This window comes from Perissodus microlepis, chromosome 7 (assembly GCF_051167445.1).
Source record: "Perissodus microlepis isolate ML-2025 ecotype Zambia chromosome 7, ASM5116744v1, whole genome shotgun sequence".
Taxonomy (NCBI): Eukaryota; Metazoa; Chordata; class Actinopteri; order Cichliformes; family Cichlidae; genus Perissodus; species Perissodus microlepis.
Genome location: NC_140467.1, coordinates 18,621,797 through 18,649,266, shown reverse-complemented (window position 1 = coordinate 18,649,266; position 27,470 = coordinate 18,621,797). Strand labels below are relative to the sequence as shown.

Genomic DNA, 27,470 nt, shown 5'->3' with positions numbered 1-27,470 from the left:
ATGTGCATCCCAGTTAATTGTTATCACAAGATATAATGCATGAAAATGAATTGTGAGCATTATTCAGCGTGTCTATTGTTTGTGAGATAAATAAAAATAAAAATAAAGAAAAGAAAAATATATCTTCAGTCACCCAGAACCGTTTGTAAGTTTCCACTTAAAGCTGCACCAAGTTTCTGATTTTCTTTTCATCCAGGTTCAGATTTTGTTTTTTTCCAAAATAAATATGTAAATTTTGGTTTTTGTTCTGCATCTCACATGGATCCCTTCACCGGCTGCTTTCAGTGCTGCCTTGCTAAGGAATGCGATTTTGTCTTTGGGGAGGTGGAGTGCAAAGTTTCACACCTTAGACTCTTTTAACTGCCATGAAAAGAGTGGAAAAACAACCCCAATATTATCAGACGCACAGTAACAATCCTTTTACAATTGGAGTGGAATTATTACTTTCGAACATATTGGTTCTGTTAAACCAATCATTAACCAGATTAATTCAGTGTTTTCTGTATCAAAACAGCTATAGAACACATTTACCTGGTGTTACACCAAGTAATTGACACCAAATAGCTTGGTGCTGCACTCCAGCCAGTACCTCACCTTTTCCAGTAACTCACACTTCTGACACTAAATGTCAAATTGTGACATTTTACTTCAGGACCACATGCCGAATCCTGTCAAAACACTAGAAGAGAATACCCCAAGCAATTCACTAATATTTCTGAGGATTTTCACCACTTTGAAGAAACGACAGAGGAAGTTTTTGTGTTAGTCATACCATCTCCTCAGGGTCACTGCCTATAAATACTTTCTTGTATAAGAGATTCTGATGTTTTGTTTTTGAATTTGTTAAATGCCTGTCATTCTTTATAGTGATGTAAGACAATGTCTTCTACTTTGAAGATCCAAGGGCTAAAACTAAATTCATAAACCTCTACATTTTTATATGTGTACTATAAGACAGAAAATGATAAGAAACTAAAACCGGGAGTGCATATTCATCTGCCTGGTATGATGGCTGATACTGACTAACACTCCGGCGTTGTACATATATGCATCGATTTCTCATGCTGATGATGTGTAGCGGCATATGACATCTACAGTCATGGTAAAGAGAAAGTGCGCCCTTTTTCACTTCTAAGGTTCACATACCAGGAGATTTAAAAATAAAATATCGTCCGACCTCTCCAGCCTTAAAATTAGCTAAATACCACCTGACATGAACAAAACATGATATATCACATGGTGTCATTAATATTTATTGATGAAAAACTAAGCCAAAAATGCAGAAACACAGTCTACATGAAAATTTAAGCACACCTTAATGGCTTTCAGAGGAATTAAGAGGTCATGTCAATCAAAGGCATTTGATTATGTGATCATCAGAGCATTCAGGTGTGTGCTACCATAATTCCACAGAGGGAAAACATCAAAAATTATCCCAGGCAACCAACTGTCGGTGCCCACCAGTCTGAGAAGGGTTACGAGGCCACTTCCAAATAGTCCATCATTCTATAGTGAGAAAGATTATTCACAAGTAGTAAATATAAAACAATAAAAGGATCATGACAATACAATCTATAAAAAAAATACTGAACAAACAAATGAAGAGGGTGTGCTGAGAAGGTGGAAGGAGTACACTGAGGGGTTGATTAATGAAGAAAATGAGGGTGAGGGGGAGGATAGAGGACTGTTTGTGAATCAGGAAGTGAAGAGGCTCAGTAAGGTAGGAGAGGGCAACTATGAGGTGGGCAAAGAGTGTAAAGGTAGTGCGTCCAGATGACAAACTTGTAGAAGTATGAATATGTCCAGAAGAGAGGGCAGTGGAGTTTTGACTAGATAGTTTAACACAGTGATGAAGAGTGAGCGGATGTCTGGGGAAAGGATAAGCATGGTCAAATTTTCAAAAAGAAGGGTGATGTGCAGTGCTGAGATAAAGCTGATGAGTCACACCATTATGATATGGGAAAGAATTGTTAAATCTGGGTTTAGAAGAGGGGCAACAATCAGTTAGGAGCATAAGTATATGAGGGTGGCACTGCATGAAAAGAGTGAGACATTGGTGAGGTGTGTGGTAGGAGTGATAGATGGGTTCATGGGTTAGTGAAGGGAGGCGAGCTAAATGACTTCCAAAGCAACACACAGTGCACAAGAGAGGTGAAGAAGAGAGTGCAGGCAAGGTGGAGTGGGCATAGACAGGCACTACTTCTTTTAGAAGCAGAAGTAGTGTCATGTGTGTCATATGTAAATAATAATACAGAAATACAGTTTATACTGAGACTCACTTCACACAGCAGTCATAGAGACATTCTGATATGACAAATAGCATAAAGTTATAAAAATATAATAAGGCAAAAATAAATAAAATGAGTAAATAAGGGCAGGGATAGCTCAGTAGGTAGAGTGGTGGCCCCATGACTGGAAGGTCGGGGTTTCGAATCCACTGAACAGCTACCCTGAGGCACACCTGAACAAGGTACCGTCCCCACACTATGCTCCCCAGGCGCCCAATGGCTGCCCACTGAGTGAATGGGCTAAATGCAGACAGAAATTTCCCCACAGGGATCAATAAAGTATACATTATTATTATTATAGAAATTCACAGAGAAAGTACAAGTAATAAATGTGCAAACAGTGAAATGAGTCAGAGACCTGAGGCTTTTTGTTTATGCTTGTGCAAGTTTGCAAAGAGATCTGTACTGATTAGTGTGATAGCAGACAATAATAAATACAACATAATAATACAGTTGCATTCTATAGCTGTGATGAGGTAAGAGAGGGACTGTGTAAATTGTTTTATTCAGGAGTCTAATGGCCTGTGGGTGGAAGCTGTTTGAGTCTTTTAGTCCTCGATGTCAGACTCCTGTAGCGCTTGCCCGAGGGCAGAGGTGTGAACAGGTGATGTTGTGGGTGTTTACTGACCTTCATGGTGTTTTTTTAAGTACGATTAAGTACGCTTTAAATTGTCAAAACATAAAATACAGCATTTATTTTTTACCTATAGCGTAGACGTCCTGGTTGGGTTGTGTGATTTGAATGTAAAATTCTACATAAATGTTCATAACTGGAAATGAGGCATCACATACACAATTGCTAAAATGTAAAACATTTATTTGTAATCAAGGCCAACACAAATTCACTGAAGATGTCCCACAAAATATACACATGTAGTAGAAATATATGTTCCAAATGAAGGTATTTGTATTCATTCATTTAAAAAAAAAAGTGTTTTTAAAATTTTATAACAAAAAGTGTTCTTGCTCCATAATCAGTGATCATATATTCATTTCAACATGTAAAGAAAAAGAAACACAGGCTGAAGTTCATTGCGATACAGCAGAAAGAGATAACAAGCTTCTTCTTCTTCTTTTTTGGAATGAATCTCCTGCATTGGAACTCACTTCTGATATAATCTAAGTGGATCAACTGTACCTTTGCTTTGGGTACCTTTTAACTTTATTTCATACATTCCCAGAATTAGACATAAGGCACATTAAAACAAGACTAAATTAAATCCATGTCAAGAATCTGAACATTTAACATAAACATTTAATATAAAACATCAATACAAATCTGCAGTGCCCAAAGCAGACCAAAATTATACAGAGAAGCCTTTAAAATGGTACAAACAGTATTACGATAAAAATAAACAAACATTAGAGTTTAAGTGGGTTGATTTGTAGAAATGTAACCAGTCTTTGTATCCCGAAGCATTGGTTACTAAAACACCTTGTGTAGTAATGTTTTTTATGTCTTTTTTTTTTTAACCAATCCTGAGAGAACACCTCAACTGTTGGTGGATAAACAATGTGGTTCTCCTCTGTATACATTAAACAGATTAATTTAAGCCCAGAGGGGTTTGTGAGCTGTGCGATCATGTGACACTTTCCTGCACTCAGTCTGCAGCAGGCGGCTGTTAAATTTAATGAAGCAGCCAGAATGAGATTCACTGAACATTAGAGATGTCCACAACAGAAGAAAATGCTTCCTTAGAAAGCAGACACAGTCAAATGTAAATTCTTTGCCACTGTGTAACAACAGTGTTTACATTGTCACGTTACTCTGCCACAGGCAAATGAGATGTCAACCAACTTTCAAATAACGGAAGTAAATCTTTGCATAATGTTGCTGTTGCCATCATATGGTACAGTACTGTGCAAAAGTCTTGAGTCACCCCATCATTTCTTTATAGTGTTGATTTTTTTAGCGGTTGATCTCCAGGCTTTCTGAAGATGGTTTGCTTTTTCATTCATTCATCCCAATTCTTATACCTGACTATTTTGAAGGAATGTTTTTTTTATATATGACCTGTTTAACACTGACCTGTGAATTATTTGCAAAAACCTAAGTCGCCCAACTCCAGGTATTAGCCAGTGTTGTGTCTACACACAACAGACAACTTAGCGAAAAACTCACTTTAAATTGTATCTTTAGGCACTTTACTAGCTTCCTGTTGCAAAAACAGTATTGTCATAGAAAGAGTATTTTTGCACCAACAAGGTGATTCCTAAAAACCTATTACGTGAAAACCTAGCATAGCTTAGAATGGTGTGCAATTTGTACTTAAAAAATTTGAGGAAACAGAACAAGTGGCCAAAAAAGAAGAAGCATGGTATGGGTCTGCATTTCAACCATCGGTACTGGGAATCTTGTCAAAAATGATGGAATTATGAAAGCAAAAAAGTAACATCAAATTTTCACCCACCATGTAATATAATCTTGAACATGTCTGATTGGTAGTAATCCCAAACACACTGTCAATACAGTAAAAATGTACCTGGACAGAAAAACACACAGTGGAACACTAATAGTCAAGGATTGGCCTCCCCATAGGCAACATTACTGAGGCAGTGTGGGATCATCTTAACAGAGAATGGAACAAAAGACAGCCAACAGCCAAAGAACATCTAAATGTCCTTCTGGAAGCCTGGAGAACTATCCCCAAAGGTTACTTTTTGCCTCACATACTCTATTACCATGTATGGTTGCATGTTTCAGTAGATCACTGCACCTATTTCACATTTTGCTAGCAAAATATAAAGAAATGAAGGGCAGCTCAGGATATTTGCACAACACTGTGTACTGAAGGCACCATGCAAAGAAGAAAGTTCCAGCAGCCAATAGCAGGTGAGCAGACTGTAAAAGTCTGCATACATGTCTGTTTTCACCAGCTTATCTTGTGAGGTAATACAGAGAGAACAGTGATGGGGCCAGTCACTGAGAGCCTCACAGTGACAACTGACCTCTAAATAGACTCCGATTCCAACCCTCAAACTTCTAGCAATGAGACTCCTTTTCACCAACAGGGACGTAGCCATCTCGAGAGGGAGGTGCTTTCTGATGGAGGCTTTCACCGTCTGCTGCAAAGATGGCATGGAGTGCCTCCTGCTCCTGCTTTGTCTTTGGTAACTCAGTGGAAGGAGTGCTTAGAAGAACAAAACGCTGTGAACAGAAAATTGATTAAAAAACAAAGCATGTCAGTGATATCATGTCTGACAAACTGATCGTTTGTTCTTCAATTTCTAATAAACCTTTTTTTAACTTAAAGACAGTCATTATGATTTTGAAACTTGAACTCCGTGTGTCTTGTTTCTCTCCCTCTCTCTCTGTGCCATCATTTCATTTCACCCAGTTATTTGGTTATTTGGATTTTCCGTATTATCACCTCTTTGGATTCATCTTGTTGCCTGCTGGAATGATCTCAGTGGGATTTGCGATGGATTCATTTCATCTCTGCCTTGCAGGACTAGTTGTCATTTATCTGTAAACTCATTATATGGTACTCTTGCTCATTTACCTGCTTGCTTGTGTCTGCATTTGGGACATGGTTTTGGGAAGGTGGGGGCATGGTAAGTTACGATGTTTTCCTGCTGAAAACCTGGAACAATATTCTTATTTGGTGAATACCTTAACCAACAGAAGATAGAAGTTCCCTTTATTCACTTAAGATAATGGTGTATATAAATAAATATATTCAAATATTGTGATGAATTCTATGGCAGCTGCCAATTTCAGACTATAGAAATAGTGAACGGATGATCCAGAATTTTTTCAAAGTAAAGCAAAAAGGAAATGCTCTTGAGATATGTATACATACTTCTATAACAAATTATTTCAGCAAACAAATTGAACTATTGTTCATTCAAAAATACTGAATTATGACGAATCTGACTGGTTTTGTTTCTGTGGTTCAATCTTTAAGGTGCCAGTTTTTTCATATGCACAGAAAAATCCAAACAGTTTCGGACTTACTTCTCTCAGTGTTCCTGGGGTATTGTACAGTTTGAATGCCATACAAAGGGGTATGCAAAGCATGGAGGACAGAGCCAGGATCCAGCCGATCCCATCCGCCCACAACGGGTACACATAATCATTGTTGTACTTCAAAGGTGAGTACTTGATTAAGGCAAAGGCAAAGGTTCCCTGTGTGAAAGTATGATAACACTGATAAATAACTGACATTTAATACACCAGTGAATACTTTGACTGTATAATTTTGGTATCATCTTAAGATATTAGCGCAGTTTTATTGACATGTATTTCTAATTTTGACCAGCAGAGGTTGCTCTACTTTCAGAAGAGAACTGTTAATAAAGCAAAACTCACAAAGCATGTTGCAGGAGTGAAGAAAAGCCAGCAGTATTTAATGGCAGGGCCGGGGCGATAGCCAATCATATCCTCGATGTTATCATAGAAGCGATCTGCACCTGTGGTCAGAGGAAAGTTGGATCAGTGTCAAGATTCACCCTGACCAGTAGAGAGCTTAAAAACCCCAGCACACTATTGTTTTAATAAAACAAGTTGCAGTTATTTTCAACTAGTAATGATCATTTCTTTAATTCCTTTGAACTCAAACCATCAATCTACACCTTTCATTTTATGGATGGTCTCTATTAGCAAATTACGCACTGAGCATTTTTAAGTTCCAACAGTCTTAAATAACAAACTCACCATAAACCCAACCGATGCAAACTGTCTGAAAAATGGCTACGAAGAGCAGGCACATCCCACTGGCTGCATAGTAGTCAAAGAGTTGGAAGACATACATGCCTCCCTGTGGGTACAGACAGACAGATGGACATGAGTTCACAAGTGTAAGGTAAAACAAATGAAAGACAACCTGCATGACGCAAAATATTGCTTTCGGGTCATTTATCCATTATGTGCTTGGATTTTACTAAAGTGGAAACAATTTGCCAACAACAAAAGTTATTCACAGTTGGCTGTGTCACAGCATGATTTGTGCCAAGTGACTGGGTATGAAGGAATTTTAATAGGTTGCTAAAGAAAAGCTACAGTAGGTGAACTCAGGCACTTTAAATGAGTTTGGCAGACTGCTTGGCGACAGTCTGACTTAGGAAAAAAAAATCATAAAAAAAAAAACCCCAAACAAAATGCCCCAGTAAGTACTTCACTTAAATTCACAAGGCCATGGATTGGTAGTATTTATGCTCAGTATCACTTTGAAATCAAAGTTATTGAATCAAATGTGATGAAATGTTTATTATGTATGTATTAAAACTGAAAGAATTGCACAAACTAACCTCTGTCAGCATGATGAGGCCCAGGAAGAAGGATACTATTGCTACTGCCAGGATGAAGAGTTCCCTGCGGTTTTTACGGCGGAAGACGGAAGGATACATATCCACCACGGCTGTGACCAGGCTCTCCACACATACAAACTAATCAGGAAAAAAGCCAAAGTTATGAGATGTGCGTACTTTTTGATGTTGTGTACTGCATTTGTGTATGCATGTGCACAGACCAGCTGTTAATAAAAAGGTACTGAGCAACTGAGGAAAAATAGCAGAGCTGTACAAAAGCTACTAGTTGGGATTGTGTTCATATGACTATTATTTGAATTTTCTTTTTGTATGTGTTCCTGTGTGGGTTATTTTGCTACATGCTGGCCTCACCTGGCTGTCCAGTCCTAGAAATACAATCATAATGAAGAAGAAGCAGGCCCACAGAGGGGAAAAAGGCATCATGGTCACAGCTCGAGGATAGGCAATGAAGGCTAAACCTGGACCTGTCGTACACAGAAATCCCACTGAAGTTAGAATTTGTGTTTTTCTTTTCAATCAAGCACATATTTTGATATAATACTGACATGTTCAGTTCAACTGTCTACGCTTTAGAAAATTGTATTCTGCCATGCATTGATTCACACCCAATAAACATCCTGCAGTACTGATCAATACACCATATCTTTATATATAAATGGTAAATGGTAAATGGCCTGTATTTGTATAGCGCTTTCCTAGTCCTTAAGGACCCCAAGGCGCTTTACACATTCAGTCATCCACACATTCACACACTGGTGATGGCAGCTACATTTATACATATATACATCTATATAGATACATGAAAGCTCTGTGCCCTCTACAAACCGCCTGGGAGTTGGAGGTTCTGCACAGTATCTAAGCTTTTCCTAGGACTTTGCTCTTCTGGACGGAGACCCTTTGATGTTGTGCCTGTTGATTACCACTATATCTGGTTGGTTGCCAGCAGCTGGAACTCAAAGGCTGCAACACAGCACCTTTTATCTTTGGTAGTGTCTCCTATCGGGACTTGGGGACATCTAGTCTATATTGTGCACAGATGTCCCTGTACACTATCCCAGCTGGGATATACTGCATCAACTTGCATCTTACATCCTGCTATTATATGTTGGATAGTCTTCACGACACCTTTGTACAGTCTGCAACTTGGGTCCTGTTGTCTATGGTGGACTCCTGCCTCTATGGATCTGATGGCATCTGTCAGAGGTACAGGCCAAGTTGGGGCTTGGTGGTCCATGACGGTTCCTCTTCCTGTTCCAATCACTGTCTGTCTTCAGCTGCCTCAGATCTCAATAGGGGCGGGGGGTGGGGCACTTATCTTCATCCTGCACTGTGACTCTGACACTCACTAATCCTCACCCCTTCCTCTATTCATTCTTCATAGTGCCTCAGGATTTTGGACTTTGGAGACCTCAGTGTATTGTGAGCAGTTTTTGTGTCTTGACATCAGAGGCATTTATCTCCTTATGTGGCTAACTTATTATTCCAGAATTGAAATGAATTATGTCAATAGTGCTCAATACACCTGCCACTGTGCTATAGGCTCTGGATCTTCACCTTCAATAGTAGCTGCCTTCAACTGCTACAAACGCTATTGCACTCCCATGTATTGCATATGACCTCTCTCAGTTGGATTAGTACCTTTACATCAATTCCACATTGCAAGTCCTTGTCCATATTAGCTTTGTTCCACTACCCACATCAGTATTTACTGGTTTCTCAACCCCTGGCATGGACCTTGATGTACAAACCTATCTATCTATCTATCTATACAATATAAGAACTACAAACCAGATTCAGCCACTTCTGAGATGGGCACATTTTGCTCGTAGGACATGAAGCCCAGGATGGAGAAGATGGCAAAGCCCGCAACAAAACTGGTACCACTGTTAAGGAAACAGAGGGCCACACAATCCCTGCAAACAGCACAACAAGAATATAATCACTGAAAATAAATTGTTGAAAATATTACCAACATTACATGGAACAGAATTACTTGATATGCTCACTATATATATATATATATATATATATATATATGAGTGTAAAGTGTCTTTTACATTACCTGTAGCAGTTGTTGTTATATTTGTTGTAGCTTCCAAGGGCAGTGAGGCAGCCAAGACAGATGGCAAATGAGAAAAAGATCTGAGTTCCAGCATCCATCCATACCTTTGAACAGAAATGAAACCAGATGAGGAAAGAAATACATTTTTAAAGACTCTTTAAAAAAAATTAAGGATAAACTCTGACAGAAAAAGAAAAAACTAATGTTTATCAGCTTTCTACGGTGTTGTGAAAAATATTTTCCCCTTCATGATTTCTTTCTTGTTTTTGATTTTAATATTTGTCAGAATTATTTGTCATATTTTCATGTTTGAGACGATCAAATACAGTTTAATATTACAAAGCGCAGTTTTCAAATGATGATTTAATTTATTAAGGAAAAAACCTAATCTAACCAAACCTACCCTGTACGAAAAAAAAATGGGATGACCTTAAGAGAATATATTTCCAACAGAATAATCAGATGTCCTTGACAACCAAAGAAAATACAGACAAGTTTACACATTATTTTGGTTTGCATATTTTTGTGTTCCTGAAAGGCTCAGTCCAGTTTGAATGTTTGGAAACAGACTTCAATCCATAACATTAAGCAAGAACTACATTCGCTGTTAATTTGTTTCTTTCTTCTGCTTCGAATTAAAAGAAACCTTTAACACCCACCCATAAAATCTTCTTTACCCTCTTATCCAGTTTGCAGGAGCAGTTGACACTGGACAAAAGGCCAGATACAGCCCCACCAGATCACTGTGTGTAAGATCAGGGTAAGATAAGACTGTTTTGCACAACGGCAGCACCACACCCAAAAATGCAAATAGTGAACTCAGTCTTCAAAACCTCCCATGTGCCTGTTAATTTTTGAAAAAAGTCTACAAAAGTACTGCTACTATCTCTAAAATCTCCAAACTTCTCACCCCACAACCCTGACATGACATCTAAGGCACAAAGCAGAGCACTCTTGGAACACTCACTCACACTTCAAAATGTAAATGAGATTTCTCTTTCTTCTTGCTTTTCTGGTAAAATGCTCCCACTGCACTGGGGCATTTTTCAAGGTAGCTGGCAGCCGGGACTGAAGATCTGACTGACAGTAACTCTGGACACATCATTACAACCAAAGGCAGATATTTTGAACTGTTAAACGCTTTACACTCAGCCTTGTCTAGGACTGCATACACGTGGCTTGTGTTCATTCCCTAAAGGACAATGAAGGAGGGGTGGGGCGAGTGTTTGGAATTCAAACAAAAGCAAGCACAAAAGAAACTGCAAGTGTCCTTGTTACCACCCATATTCCCAACCCACTCTCATGTGATTGTTAAAACTGTTTAAAGCAACCAGTTGTTTAGTTAGTTTAAAGGCACAAAAATGAGAGACAGGATTCAGTCCCTCATCATAAACCAGGGGTGGGCAACTCCAGGCCTCGAGGGCCGGTGTCCCTGCAGGTTTTAGATGTGTCCTTGGACCAACACAGCTGATTTAAATGGCTAAATTAGCTCCTCAACATGTCCTGAAGTTCTCCAGAGGCCTGGTAACGAACTAATCATGTGATTCAGGTGTGTTGACCCAAGGTGAGATATAAAACCTGCAGGACACCGGCCCTCGAGGTCTGGAATTGCCCACCCCTGTCATAAACCTACAATAACTGGCTTTATCTTTTAGCTGTTCAATGATCCTCCAGCTAGTCCTTAAGTGTGTCAGTCTTCTGCGTGAAGCTAAAAAGGGAAACTTTTCTCAATTTGGTAATGTCTCAATGCCAAGAGAAACATAATTTCTATCTCTTTTTTTCAGATAGACAGGATGATGGGTGGAGTACCTGTGTTAGCTTTATGTGGATGGATGAGTACATAAAGTCAAATTATAAACATAGAATGCAAATTTGCCTATTCAGTAACAGCCTTCAAAGCTTTATTGTTTTAATTGTGTTGCTCGATACTGAGCTTGCTGCGATGTTCCTTTTTGCTTTTTTTGAGCAACCACCCCAATGTGGCTAGTGACTTTATGAGGCCATAAAAGTGAACAACACAAAGTAACAGTGCACTCAATTCAAAATCTTAAGTGCTGTATCCGGTGTTTGCTTTTGACAAATCTGAAAAGCTTTTCTTAAGAGCAAAAAGGCAAAGCAGTGAAAATCTATCTGAACCTGAAATCACATCTTTGCCTATGGGATGGATCAAACAGTCATGCTGACAATTTCTTGTAAACAGTGGTGACTTTCCAAGAAATTACAAATGTACAATACAACATAAACGTTTAAAGACGATTCAATACATATGTTTAGAAATTTTTGGTGTTAAAAGCTGCCAGTCTCACAGTGAGCCATTAAGTACATGATCAGGCCAACCCTCTACGAAAGGTCTGGGAGTTGAAGGTTCTGCACAATATCTTAGCTCTTCCTAGGACTTTGCTCTTCTGGACAGAGACCCTCTGATGTTGAGCCTGGAATCTGTTGAAGCTGTTCTTCCAGTTTTGGGGTTACAGCTCTTAATGTTCCTGTTACTACTGGAAATGCTTTGGGCTTATATTCCATATCTGTTCCAGTTGTTCCTTCAGGCTCTGGTACTTCTCTATTTTCTCGTGTTTCTTCTTCCTGATGTTGCTGTACGCTGTAATTGTCACGTCTATCACAACTACATTTTATGCTTCTTGTTAACCATCTCTATATATGGTTGGTTGCCAGCAGCTGGAACTCAAAGTCTCACAGGACCTTTTATCCCTGTTGTTCCCAACCACCTTTGGTAGTGTTTCCCATCAGGACTTGGGGACAACTTCTGGTCTATATGCAGCACAGGTGTTCCTGTACACTATACCAATTACTTATGCAGTAGCTGGAATACACTGGATCATATTGCATCCTGCTGTTATATGTTGGATAGCCTTCGCCACATCTTTACACAGTCTGCAACTTGGGTCTTGTTGTCTGTGGCGGACTCCTGCCTCTTTGGATCTGATGCTTAAGGCCTGGTGCTGTGCTGCCGTAATCAGAGCTTCTACGCTGCCCTTTAGGCTGGTCTTTTTTAGCAATTGGTGGGATTTCTTGATGTCAGCCACTTTGTTTATTTACAGGCTATGTTGGGACTTGGTCCTCCATGAGGGTTCCTCTTCCTGTTACAGTCACTGTCTGTCTTCAGCTGCCTGAGGCATTCTTGGAGCACAACATCTCAGCGGGGGCAGAGGGTGGGGCATCTTCTTAATACATTCACAGATACTCTGTTGTTTAATCCTGCATTGTGGCTCTGACACTCACTAATCCTCACCCTACTTCTTTTTATTTTTCATCGATTCTTAGGATGCTGGACTTTGACTGGGGACCTCTGCATTGTGAGCAGGTTTTAAGCCAGTTTATATCAAGTTTCTCTCCTTAACCCAAATTTTATTAGCTTGTCTGTCAGATACCACAGTCTTGCCAAATTAGCAGATGGATCAGTCAGTACTGTCTAGTGGAACAGATGAAAGGCTGTGTTTCCCAGATTTGATCTGCATGCCTGGACATATGTTTTTCTGACAATGTAAACCACTGTTCACCACCTCAGCACAAGTGTATTGTTTTTTTAACTTACTTGGGGGTCAGACAGTCGATTGATGTCGGGGTAAAGGTAGAAGTGGATTCCAATGGAGGCCCCTGGCAGTGTTACTCCTCTGATCAGGAGAACCAGGAGCATTACATACGGAAAAGTAGCTGTGAAGTAAACTACCTGGAAGGAAACAAAATTTTCTTGTGATTCCTACCATTCAATTCTTTTGATTTCAATTAAATGTGTTATTTTTTCATTTTTTTTCAAAATGTGACTTCTTTAGTCTGCAAAGATTTCAAATATGAAAAAAAGTAGAATATCTTTGGTAGCATTAAGCAGTGCAGATTTTCATTATATGAATTTGGTTAAACGCAAATCTTTGTTTTTCATTTATTACAAACAACAAAAGACTGGCAGAAGATTGGTATTTAATGGTTTACATCAATAACAAAACACAGATCCTGTTCTAACTGTGAATGTTTAGCACGGGAGGGTTTATTATTATTATTTTTCTTTTTTTACCTTGCCTGTGGATTTCACTCCCTTCCATACACAGAAGTAACAGATTACCCATGCAAAGGCAAGACACAGAGCCAGATCCCAGTTCAGAGAACCAATGTGGTCAATACCTGAAGATATTCTCAGTACTCTGCGCCTAAATCGAAAACATACGCACAGGAGAAAAACTAATTATTATACCTAATGTACTGATACAAACCCTTAGGAACCAGAAGCTAAGAGTTAAAAAGTGGAGAGAAACAAAAATAAGACAACTTTGAACAAGTAGTTTGACCTAATTTAATCCAAACCTCTAGAAGAATTTTTTTTGTTTAGTAAATCTGTTGGTATGTAAGGTCATTTGAGGACATGGTCAAACAAAAGGACACTTACTCCCAGAACTCAATGACAGGAGAGGTGGTGTTCTCATGGTGATTGATGGAGGTATTCCCCTTCTGAAATGGCATACAGGAATCTTGAATGAAGGACAGACAAAAAGACATTCAATCCTGTGAAGAAATCCAAGCGTTCTCCAAGGTTTCCAAGTTACACACAGGCAAGACAAACAAGTGCCGACACTGAGACAGACAGAAACAGTTTTCCTGCAGCATTCACTCCCTTTATTCAAAAATATGGAAAGAAAAAATCATAAAAGGACATTTTATCTGCATGCCTAAAAGTAGTCTTTAGAGACCTTTAGAGATGCTGACCTAGGTATCCTTGATTAAAGATTACACCAATAGTATGTGCAGCACCGGCAAAGATTTTCGGCACTTCACATGCTAAAATTCTTAAACATCATAATTCAGTTGGCAGTGACTCCAAACATACAGATACAGATGCCAAAGAACTGTCAGTGACAAGAAAAACAAAGAGTCTGCCCCTTCCACTCCTCCTATGGTTTACATGGATATTAACTGTTCTGAAATGTAACATATTGTGTATGACAGGTTGCACCTCTACAGCTGCTCTGTTAAATCCTGCACCAGGACAACCCTGCATGTTTGATTTGTGTTAAATTTTCTGCTTTTTTTATTTTTTATTTTTTTATTCACATCTGTGGAATAAGTAGTAGGATTGCTGCAAAGCAGGCATCTCAGTATATGTTATTGTCTTCAGCTATTATTTTTCTTCGCCTGCTAACTAGTCTCACACTGTTTGTCGTAGAAGGTCGTGAGTTGAAGTACATCACAGGACTTTATTATTTTTTGGTCCATATTTTGTATCCACACACTTTTCAGAGTTGTTTTTTCTCTTTATAATCTCAGACAGAAAGCCTTAAACCCTTTTCTGTATAAAAAATTATTACATACTGCAGACAGACTGCTTTAGTACAACAAGGTAAATGTCCCCGAACAGTGAGGTTGTCTACACTTTGAATACAAAAACTTGTATGACAGAAATGACCAATCACAGAAATTTCATGAGGTATTATAATTTGCTGGTTTCTATGATCTTAACCAACATAAAAATGATCAGCATCCCTTTTTCTCAGTTTATTGTATCACAGTTGTGTTCATTTATATATATGTATTTATCTATAGACAGCCTACAGAGAGGGCTTTTCAACCAATCCAAACTGCCCGACATGGATGACACTGTGTGTAGGTCACATTTGCTGCTTTTGTCTATTGAGAATAAAAAGATGTTTTTCCATTATTGTTCATAGTGACAGAGTAAGATACTTGAATATTGTATTTATGTATTGTGTTAGAATATGGCCATTAAAGAAATTTACCCCATGTGGACAGCAAAGTCATACACACCAATAAGAATTTTCTTAGTAATATATGATAAACAGAGATACAAAATCTTTGTCTTACTTGTGTTCCAGCTATTGTTGCAGGATGCCCAGGGCAGATCCCAGGTGAAGGAGTGGAACAGAAAGAAGATGGCCCAGGCTAACACAATAATGTAGTAGATGTTCAGCAGAGCAACAATTACCTGGCTGCCATAACCCAGGCCTGAAACAGAAAACACGCTTTTGGTGATAAGCAATAAAATACCACTATTACCAATCCTTTGACTTGATTGGTCAGGCCAGTTAGGTCATTATTTTTCCACAGTACCTGTCGCTGAACCAACATACAGTCAGGTAACTGTGCAAATGTATATATTAGTAAGTATTGTTTAGTTTAGTTCCACAGAGGCGTACTTTACTATTGTTAGTCTTTTTCATTCTTGTGACATGTACTAGTCGAAGCACAGCTGGAGATGTACTGAATCTGTTTTTGTCACTTGTTAACAGCAGCCTGTAAACACTAAAGCTCCACTGAAGCTAATTGTGCTGTGTCTGATGTGATCCACCCAAAGTTGTCAGTTCAAGTAAGGAGAAAGTTTCAGTTACATGACTGTTTCCTTCACTCGACCCTGCACAACTTGCAGTCCCCTATATCCATTTACTTTGTACTGTATCTTTTTTCAGTGTTGTTCTACATTTTTGTTAGGAATACTCTGTAGTTCACAAGCAGCTGCTGCAGACAATCACATATTTACATTTAACACATGAATTAGACAAATGTATCCATGTATGGTACTGTTAACACCATAAAATATCCATAAAATGATTTCTTGGGAAAACAAGTTGATTACCTTCAAACAAAGGGCAGATTTTCCTCCAGCAGGTAATGCCTCCCTCACTGGTGTACTGACCCAACGCTGTCTCCAGGAAGAAGACAGGGATCCCACAAGCAAACAAGAAGATGAGGTATGGTATAAAAAAGGCACCTGTACACACACAGATTGAAGGAAAAGTTGACTAAGTTGTTTTCAACATGTCCTCGAGCAATGTGGTGCAGTTAGGACTGCTGCATCTTGAAGTTATTGTACACATACTGCAAGGTAAGGTTGCAAAAGATTTTCTAGTAAAACATCCTGCTCCAAAGTTATTTTGCTAGAAGTTAAGCATGAGTTGGCTCATTCTTCATATTTTTAAAGGATTTAACAAGCCTGGCCTACTTATTCACTATTTTACTGATTGCCTTGGAATTTCCCACATGTTAGCTCATGTATTTTTTTTTCTTTCAACGCTAATGCATACGATAGTAATTATAAAAAATTATAATTAATCCAACTTTCAAGCAAAGCACTTGTAGTTTATCAGTTTAATTTGCATGCTAGGTAGACTACTCTTTCCAAAGGTAAGGAAATGATGCATAAAGTCTACTACATCTACTAATCTGAAGTGTCTTGTGGCTGTAATCTTGCCACCAGACCCCAATGCAGTGTATGACTATGTAAATGCAAAAATAAACTAAAGATATCTCAAGATAACGAGGTAACAAGCAAAAAACGTTCATTGGCGACACTCACCTCCTCCATTCTTATAACAAAGGTAAGGAAAACGCCAGACATTCCCAAGGCCAATAATTTCTCCTGCCACGGACAGAATAAACTCAACCTTGTTGCCCCATTGTCCCCTTTCTGTCATCTTCTCCTCTGTACTGGGTACAATGTCCAGCGGCCTGCTGTGCCCATTAGAAGCTTCCACCTTGGACGTGTTTTCCATATCGTTTGATTGACCTAAGAAATTGAACATAACATAGTGTCAGGATTTGTTTTAAAGGCAGACCCAAATGTGGACCAGAACACAGAGTTGAACAGAGCATAACAAACAAACAAACAACCCACCCACCCCCAAAAATGACCAAAACCAACACAAAGTCCAAGCATCACAATGAAAAGTCACACAAGGGACAAAGTAGAGATGCTGAAAGATAAAGGGAAATGCTATAGTTTGGTTTAGCTTAGTTTACTTTAGTAAAATCTCCCTTAGCTGCAGAAATGCAGCAGCTATTCTTCCTGGTATCGCACACCATGGAAACAAAAACTTCTATGAAAAACTTACAAATACTAAACAGTAACAGGAACCTAAATATAATGTTTTATGTTTATGATTAAGTTTGGATGTAAATGGTGAATTTTGGATTCAAACACACCACTGTGGGGTTTTTTTCATCCAAAATGAAATGAATAGATACAGTTGTGGTCACAAGTTTAAATCATTTTGAGAGTTTCTCTAATCCACACAGGGTCATAATTATATCCCCACCCTAATATTTGGTTAAATGTCTCTTACTAATTTGCACCTCGGCCAGACAAGCTAAACAAGCTTCTGCGATATGCACCCAACTTTTAAGCCACAAAGAGTAAATATGGTTGAGATCAGGGTTTTGGAAAGGCCACTTCAGAACGTAATGTTAACCTGCTTTATCCATTCCAAAACCAGTTCTGAAGTGTGTTTGGGATCATTGTCTTGTTGGAACAGCCACTTGTGTCCAATGTTCAACCACTGAGCTGCTGATTTTAGGCGAAGATGAAGAATTTGGAAGTCGTCCACCTTCTTCATGTTTCCACTTTGTGCAATGTACCAGGATCACTAGCAGCAAAACAGATCCAGAACATGATGCTACCACCACCATGCTTGAAAGCATGAAAACTGCTACAATGTTCTTAAGACTAAAAGCCTCACATTTACTCCTCCAAACTCATCACTGAGGCCAAATTGCTCAATCGTTGTTTCGTGTGACAATAAAGCTTTCATTCAGAAGGCATTTATGGCTTGTCCAATTTCAGTAGAGCTTAAAGGTGTCAATTTTGGAGCATGAACTTCATCATCACATGTAAAAATAAATCATTAAAAGCCCCAAATTACCATAGAATTCATGCCTATGATGATTGCATGTAAACTTCTGTAGATTGCTGCAAAACATCATGCATTATTTGTCCCAGTCACTCTCATTTCAATTCAACCATGACAGCAGTTCGCACAGACTGAACTTTTTTGTCTATAAAATTAACACGTTTGATTGCTTCATAAAAAGTGTTTCCATACATTTGTGATGATACGCAGCTGCAACAATTCTGACTGAGATTTGTTTCTGCATTTTTATCCGTGAAGATGTTTGCATTCAGGATAATGCACCAACAACCTCAACAGCAGATTAAGCAATTTCAGGACCTTGGGTAGTTCTTGGTGAACATTTATATGATGTGCCATCTATTATTGTATTTACAAAAGCCAAAATGTATGCCATCTTTTTTGTGCGTTGAATGAGGTCAGCAATTACTTGAGGTTATGTGACCACATTAGAAGTTGGTCAGGACCTCTGCCAAACCCTGTTTTGGGGCCAGCACTACTGAAAGAATTTCTCTCTATGGAGGAAACAGACAGCTCACTGACTGTGCTCACTCCTGTCAGGTTGCATTAACAGGCTTCTCACAGTCCATCTGTTACCCCTTTTTCCTCTCTCTGGAACACATTATGGTCACTGCTGCAGTCCTGCATCCTTCTGCAGGAAACACGCTCACACTAATCCGATTACAAAAATGTACCAATTCTTTCCCCCTTCCTTTTTTCCCCCCAAACATCCACACAAACACAAGTTACATGTAGTGTGACCTAGTTTAACAGGAGTAGTTTCTCCATGTTTTCTATGTTTACTTCTGAAAACAGCACGGGGGATAGAAGGTTAATTTATCACAAAGCCTTGTGTGAAGCCATCTTCAGGAATTCGCTCCTGCTGATAAAGGGCAGAGGTGGAGCACAAAAGTGACTTTGTATGTGATGTGTACATAGGGATGGAGGTTAGAACCACTTTAGGAGCCAAAATCTCAGCGGCAGAGCCAAATTGTGGCCGAGGTAAAAAATAGAGCTCTTGTTTTCGGAAGCTACTTGGTGGGAATGAAGGCTCAGTTCAACAAAAGTGGAGTGGCCTTGCAGCCAGATCACAGTTTACCTCCCCTTTTCACAGTTTCTCTGTGGGCCAAGTGCCTCACTTCAAAAAGCATAATTTTAATAGGCTCTAAAAGATCGAACTTACAATAGCCTTTCCTTGCTGAAATAGTAGGTATTCACACACGTTCAATACAGGACATCAGAGAAGAGGCACACTGTGAGAAAATGTGCCAAAACTGGGAACAAGCTCATGGAGGCAAAAAGGACCTTCTTCCTACGAAACGGAGCCAACATTTCCTCTTTCTGAAACATAATGGGCTGACTGAACCACTGAGTGACCGACAGACTGAGCTACTGAATGACTGGCCGACTGACTGAAGGTTAGGCTGACTTTGTGGTTCAGTACTGTATTGTAAATACATCAAAGTGGGTAAATAATTCTTGTAAACTAAATTTTTAGTATTCAAAATGTTGCCTGATAAGTGGGGCTATATTATAAGATCTGGGTTTTGTGTCCTTATAATAGGATTTTGAACTGAGTCAAAAAATATTCACATATAGGTGAATTCACGGGGCTATTATTTTAAAATCCAAAATCAGACTGACTTAATTTTGAGTGGGTAACACTGTGAACGTAAATACTGTAAATCTATAATGAAATTAGCCTGTGGAAAGAAGTTAAAAAGTTTACTTGTAATGGTTGTGCACAACTTGATCATTGACGTGCAAATTGTCATGACCACTGATCAACAACCATTGATCAAAGACCATTGATCAGTGGCCTAGTTTCAGTCGTTGTGCAAATGTACTGTTTATAAGGTTGTGAAAACCTGCAGTCAGCTGAGACTGAAGAAGTCACTTGGATGAGTGCCAAAGCGTTTCTCCCACTGAAAACACTACGTTCAGATGAACAGAATCAGCCTTTTGGGATTTTGATCTTAAGTGGGCTCAAAGCGTGAAACTACACTTTCCACATTTAATCCCTGAGATTTCTTAATATAAGATAATTAATTTTTTACAATTTACAATTACAATTTTGGCAGCACATCTCAGTTTCTCTACATGATACATGTGTAAAATTACAGAAAAGGTTCCAGTAGCTCACTGCCCAGACTGTCCCATATTCATAAAACGGAAGTTTCTATAGTAGACAGTGAAATATAGCAATTTTTCTGTCATTTAATTGTTTATCTATTACTGAACTGAATATTGGTGCATAATGAATGGCTGCAGGCCAGGTCTTTATCAGCAGTGAAAACTGTAAAGCTTTTTTTTTTAAGTTAAGTTTCCAATATTTATACCTTCTTTAATATTTTGTAAACCCATTCAGCAGGCCGGATTGCAGTCTTTGCCAATCGATTCTGACTATGTTTGACATCCCCTGCTCTAAGTTCAGTGGGACTGTAAACGGTAATGTATTAAAAAAAATCTGTTATCACTCAGATGGGCTGGAAGAAAACTCAACAACTTGGTCTATGGCAAAGTTATTTCACAATCAACGGGTTATTTTTCCTCCCTCTAAAGCTTAGTTGGGTTGTGTTTTACAACAGCGGTCTCCAACCTTTTTTGCGCCACGGACCGGTTTATGCCCGACAATATTTTCACGGACCGGCCTTTAAGGTGTCGCGGATAAACAAAATAAAACTAGTACCGGTACCGAAAAAAAGAAAATTTATTCATAACACACGTGAAAAGACCCAGGAAAACCGAGTAAACGATAAAAACGATAACAAAATAACGCCGAAAACCGATAAAAACCCTGAAAACTATACATTTCACATTTGAGCCTCAACTCTCGCGGCCCGGTACCAAACGACTCACGGACCGGTACCGGTCCGAGGCCCGGGGTTTGGGGACCGCTGTTTTACAAGACTAAAACGGTTGTGTTCAGTGATGTAGTCAGAAAGGTGTAGTTTTGGTTCCAGCAGACATAACTTCCGTCGATGGCCAACAATCAGACTAAGTTTACACAGTTGCGATTATCCTGTAATAGGCAACAAGTTCTCGGGTTGATGAATAATCAATTCCGACACCACGTGAGAACACTGACTGTAACGTTTTCTGCTGCAACCCACAAACTGAACGGTTATGTAACGACACTCATCTTTCACTTTTTCACTAAAGCATATCAGTTTCCACGCCTGCTTGGTTGGAATGGTAGAGGAGTCAACTGGATCCGCGCTCCCTGTCCAGTGCGCGCTCCCGACGCATTGGAAACAAATTCTGTCGGGGATAACTACCTTGGCACGACACCTGCCATAACCTGTTGTCGGAAGAGATCCTTTACGAAATAACCGCACACTGCTGTTAGCTAACGGTCGGAGCCTCATTATGTGCAACTTGCTCTGAGTGCACGTGTTAGGAAGAGGAGCCCCGGTCATTATTTGACTGTGAGATGCCAAGAACCAACAGCACGGAGATTTCTCAAGGCTATTTTCCTCACACTTTGTTTTCATAATCACGTTTTAATACTGAACACCACACTGTCGGCCAGCTGTGTATATTTCCTGTCGTCACTATATCAAATCCTCTCACGCCATCTACTCTAAAATCACACGTTGTAAGTTGCATTGCTTGTATGTGGACACTGGATTTATCGGCCATCAGTTAAATACTGCACAAGAAGTCGTCTCAGAGATAAATGAATAAGCTTAGCCTTTGAGCTAATCAATCTGTTTTTCTGACATTTTGTAATTTTTGGTGTTACATCTAAGAAAAAAAATGAATGCTTGATAGACACAATGCAATGAAAAGCACAGCTAGTTAATAAGAATTGCATTTTAATCAAAAGCTCTTGCTTTAGATGAGAAGTGCATTTAATCAGGTTTTGCAGGCTTTCTTTTTAATGAACAGAAATAATAACTGCAGACAATGAAGGAAACGGCTTGCTGAAAAAATGTTAGTATGTTTTTTTGTTTTTGTCTTTTTACACAGCAGCACTTCATGGACAAATCAGGAACCATTGCAGAGATCAGGTTAATAAACTAAGTGTCCCAAGAGCTTTCACTAAGCTTCTGTGACAAATAAGTTTGAAGCTTTTTGGAGCAATGACTTCACTTATTTTTTTTCATCTGTGAACCCAGAACAATATAAAGTGTTTAATAATCAAAGCTACTCACCTTTCATAGTGTTAAAGTGTGACAGTTTCCAGGAGAGAGCAGACCATATGGAGCTCTGCTGCCGCTTCAGGTTTCACTATATAACACGCTTGTTATATAGTGAAGGGGGCGGAGAACTGAGAAATTGGAAACTTTGGTGAAGCTGAGTGATTTTCCCTCTGCTTTGCCCCATAAGCACTCGCACACACACACACACACACACACACACACACACACACACACACACACACACACATTCTCTGCCATCCATTTCTATTCAGACACCCCCACACTGAAATGCACACACACCAACTCCCCACTGCACACTAGAGGTCTCTGCTGTCTCACCGTGGTGGGATAATTACGTAACCTTTTGACACGCACAGTCTCCCAGGGTCTGTTCTGAGAGCAACTACAAAGTACGGTGGAGACACTGGTTGGACTATGTGGACCATCAGCACACATGTTCAGTCATGTTTGTTACTGGGGCTGGTATGCAGAAATGCATCATGCTTAGAATGTGCAACTTTGAATCATCTGCTCACACGAATCGTTCTAGTTGTTTCTGCTGTCTCTCTTCAGTATTTTCCTACTCCTGGGAATTAAAATATCCATCCTGCTTCATGAAGTCCCGGCTCCAAAAACACCATTAATTCAGACCACGAAAAAGGAGGCTTTATTCCCTCAATCCTTCTTCACAGTCCCAGAAGCCCATTCAGATTTTTTTTTTCCCACCACAGGGGTCCAGATGGGTCTAGTTCAAGGCATTTGTTATAAGGTCACAATGCAAAGGATCTGTGTGGAGGTGGAGACAGATTTAAGAACAGAGTTAAGATGTTTTTAACTCCACCCCCCACCCCCACCAACTCACTAAACTCCATCTCCTTTGTTCGCCCACTGTTCCATCGTTTTAAAACGTATGCATTATCCATACAAATGAAGCCATCCGTGATTCCCTTTAGTTTCCTCTAGTGTGACAAACTGAACACACAGGGCATCTGAAAAGTTGCAAATATGACCATTGCATTGCAAGTAAAGTTTTTTCAAAGTTACATCAAAAAAGAAAAATACAGAGTATGTAAAGTAGTCAGACAAACAGAGGAAAACACAGAAGAGAAACTTAGAAGTGCAAAAACTCGTCTAAAAAAATAGTTTAACCGCTGTTAACATGTACAAACAGGTATCAGTGGTTTCTAAGCTTTTTTCGCCCCCCAAAGGGCCCCTTTTCATAGATAACAATGCAACTCTGACCTTCACCAAGGTGGAACCACTGCTTTAAATTATTACAACTACTTCATACACTTCTGTAGCAACATGTGTAGACAAGCAAAACCAGGTAAAAGACACTGGTGAGCTCAGCAATGGGCTGCGTTTCCTCGTCTTTTTCTGCTGCTCCCTTAAGTGTGCAGCCACAAATCACAACTCTGATTATCCCCTGTGCCTGAGTTCTTACAGCTTGGAATTCTATAATTAGGCTTTATTTTTATTTCATTTAAAAAATAAAATAAAGCAAAACAAATAATCAACAAATGAAATATCCTCTGTATATTTTAAATCTAATGTCAGTTTTGTTCATTTTTCAATCTCACAAAATCATTTCAGTTAGTTTTCTTTTTTTTAGAAGTGTAACTTTAATATATATTTTCATTAATTGAAAAAGTTTTTTTATAAACGTTTTAGTTTTTAGTTTAGTTTTAGTTACCTGTAACAAGCTTGCTCTGTGCATTCTCCAGGGTCCATCTGGTCTCCACAGATCAAACAGAAGTGTGCTGGTTAAACCATATGTGTAAACACATCTTGTTTAATGCTTGCTGAGACTATAGGTTAAAATCTAATCCACAGCAGTTTGACTGGATTAGGCGACCTTAAAATGTGTCGGTTAAGGTTAAAAAAAGATGTTATATAGCTATTTACAAAAACTTTTTTTTTCCAAGAAGCATTAGGCCAGTCATAAAATACCCACAACTGTAATTCCAATTGATCCAAATGAACTCATTTACCCTCTCTAAAGCAACAAGACAGACATTATTAGGCAATTCACATCAATGTTTGACAGACAACTCTTGCCTCATACATGATTTTAATGGTGAATAAAGGTGAATGCGAAGATCAAAGTGGCTGCAGCAGAGCAAGGGAGCAAACATAGCAGTTGGTGACTTCCATGTGTTTTAAAATAATGATTTTCATCAAAGTATAAAAAAACAACAAAATACCCCATCATATATTGAAATTATATCATTTTGTCTCACTAGTTTTAAGCCTCTCAAAATGAGTGGCTAGGTTTAAAATGGTTTTAAGTTTTTTGGATAACCCATTGATCATTGTCCAAAACACTACACTGGAACCTTCAACATGAAAATGTGTTCGTTTGTTAACTTGCAGAGGAGGAACTGCAACGAGAAAATTATAATCTTATAGACAACAGTGTTCTTTCCTCAGGAGCTGTACAGTTCCCTCCATTCATGGATAAAAATGATCTTGGTCTTTGTATCACACTTACTTGATACCGTTTTAGTTAAATTAAAACCTGTGCAGACATGGCCTGAAATATGCCTCAGGTTCTTTTACATATTCTTTAATTCTAAATAACCGTTGAATGGAAAATACCCACAAGTGGGAAAAGCCCCGCCCAAGCATAATTTCTGATGTTTTTTTTTTTTTTTAATCAGGCCTCCTTGAGTCGCATACACCCTACAAGAAGGCCTGCCTAAGAAGAATTGAGCTACTCCTCAGCCTATCCATCTCCAATCTGTTGTATAAAGTGTACTAGTGTACTTTAAAAATGTCTTGAGCCACCCCTCCTCTTAAAATACTTTCCTGCGAAACTGTTGCAGAGACTTGTTGAAAATTGCAAAGATACATGCAAAAACAGTACATAAGGTCACAGAGGTTAACAGACTTTGTACAGTTCTGACAAGCTTGAAAGTCAATATTGGGAATGATCACCTTAGGCACACTTTCCTGCAAAAGTAGTCTACAGGAATAGTTCTAGGCATCTTGAGGGGTATTAAAAGATCTTCTTTGGTTGTGGGCTTATTCTGTTCTCTGTCAATATCTCATGATCTCATGTTGATTCAATAATTGAGGGCTTTGGGGAGGCTAATCCATGTATGTACTATTTCTTAAGGTGTCATAGTGTGTGTTTTTCTATCCAGATATACTTTTAGTGCACTGACAGTCATTTTGACAAGCTCCCTAACACCATTTCTGAAATGCACCTCAAAACCATGACAGAACTTCCACGATGTAATACAGATGACTGTACACGCTCACTGCTGTATCTCTCTAATGACCTCCTGTGTACATGTTTACAATGACTTAAATAGTACTGACAGGGACTAGAAAGAGAGAGTACATTTCCCCTATATTGGCTTCCCTTCATTGGCTTCCTGTTAAATCCAGAATTGAATTCAAAATCCTGCTCCTCACATACAAGGTCTTAAATAATCAGGCCCCATCTTATCTTAATGACCTTATCACCCTATTAGAGCACTTCGCTCTCGCACTGCAGGCTTACTTGTTGTTCCTAGAGTATTTTAAAGTAGAATGGGAGGCAGAGCCTTCAGTTTTCTTCTGTGGAACCAGCTTCCAGTTTGGATTCGGGAGACAGACACTATTTCTACTTTTAAGATTAGGCTTAAAACCTTCCTTTTTGTTAAAGTATATAGTTAGAGCTGGATCAGGTGACCCTGAATCCTCCCTTAGTTATGCTACAATAGGTGTAGGCTGCTGGGGGATTCCCATGATGCATGTATTTCTTCTTCAGTCACCTTTCTCACTCGCTATGTGTTAATAGACCTCTCTGCATTGAATCATACTTGTTATTCTTCCACAGCATGTCTTTTATCCTGTTTTCCTTCTCTCACCCCAACTGGTCACGGCAGATGGCCGGCCCTCACTGGGCCAAAGTACTTGTTCAAAGGAGGTCATATGATTGCTGGGTTTTTCTCTCTATGTATTATTGTAGGTTCTACCTTACAATATAAAGTGTATTCTTCACTCTATAATAAATGTTGCCACTGATTTTCAGTTAATGGTCATTGTATTGGTTCTCATAGTGCTTTTCCACTTGAGCACTCAAAGCATTTTATACACCACGGCTCACTCACACAACCACCACAATCATATAGTTGGTTGAGTTTAATTTATAATCACCTCTGTCAATCCTTGATATTTATTATTCACCTTTGTCAGTCCTTGATCCTTGATACTTTAATATTGTGTGATTTGTATATATTGTGCTATTTCTTAAATCTGTAACATATTGTATTGTTTCTGTTACTGTACTGGAGCAACTGCACCCACATAATTTCCTTAGGGATTAATAAAGTATGCTAATTCTGATTCTGATTGATAAGAATGGCTTCTTGACAGCCACTCTTCCACTGAGAACATTTTTGATGAGACTTGATAAAAACTGAAGGGCCAGATGCATCTCTCAGGTCTTATGTCAGGCATTTGCTTGATATTTTCCTATTCATGAAGACATGACTTTTAGACAGATTTTTGCTGCCAATAGTTTTTTTAGGCCTGGTTTTTCTTTTGTCCTCTCCTCACCCAGTTTCCTCTGATTTTCCAAGGACACAGCGCACAGCATGCTGAGAAATGCCAAATGTTTTGCCAATAACTCTTTGGCTATCATTGTATTGGTGCAAAAATAGTATTTCATTTTTTGTCGTTAGTACTATTGTATTGTGCTATCACTGGCATTTTTCAAAGACACAAACAAATCATGAATTTTTGTGACAGGCTACTAGTAACAAAGTGCCCAAAGATACATTCCTGTGAAAATGGTACTGGACTAAAAATGATTTTAAATTATCCAATATCCAAAGAAAAACTTTGAAAGACCTGCAGAAAGTTTGGAGAACTATTGCTCAAGACCACTTTAAAAAATGTGAAAAAAAATCTGGCTCATTGGATGCAAATCTAAAGAAATGAAGGGTGGCTCAAGGTCTTAGTCTTAAATGTTCATTTGATTTAGTGTCAGCTGCTGTTTATGCTGGTGGAATTAACAATGAATTATGGGCCTGTTAGACTTCTTTTAATCCACTGTGAGCTAGAGACC

General features: G+C 38.9%; 1 protein-coding gene across 3 annotated transcripts; it reads right to left on the bottom strand.

Moving 5' to 3' along the window:
* Nucleotides 1-3,088: 3,088 nt before the first annotated feature.
* Nucleotides 3,089-27,437, bottom strand: slc6a13 (solute carrier family 6 member 13). 3 transcript variants are annotated; one of them, XM_084933981.1, is made up of 16 exons: nucleotides 24,105-27,437; nucleotides 22,424-23,197; nucleotides 16,940-17,149; nucleotides 16,220-16,354; nucleotides 15,451-15,591; nucleotides 14,021-14,102; nucleotides 13,652-13,784; nucleotides 13,175-13,309; nucleotides 9,622-9,725; nucleotides 9,348-9,472; nucleotides 7,911-8,023; nucleotides 7,539-7,676; nucleotides 6,946-7,048; nucleotides 6,601-6,701; nucleotides 6,247-6,417; nucleotides 3,089-5,436 (listed from the first exon to the last, which is right to left on the bottom strand). In XM_084933981.1, exons 2-16 carry the CDS (start codon nucleotides 22,428-22,430, stop codon nucleotides 5,272-5,274), a joined length of 1,863 nt encoding a protein of 620 aa, XP_084790107.1. In that variant the 5' UTR covers nucleotides 22,431-23,197; nucleotides 24,105-27,437; the 3' UTR covers nucleotides 3,089-5,271. The 3 variants fall into 3 exon arrangements, with proteins under 3 accessions (XP_084790107.1, XP_084790108.1, XP_084790105.1); XM_084933982.1 differs by lacking the exon at nucleotides 22,424-23,197; XM_084933979.1 differs by lacking the exon at nucleotides 24,105-27,437 and having other exon boundaries at nucleotides 22,424-24,057.
* Between the last annotated feature and the right edge of the window lie 33 nt (nucleotides 27,438-27,470).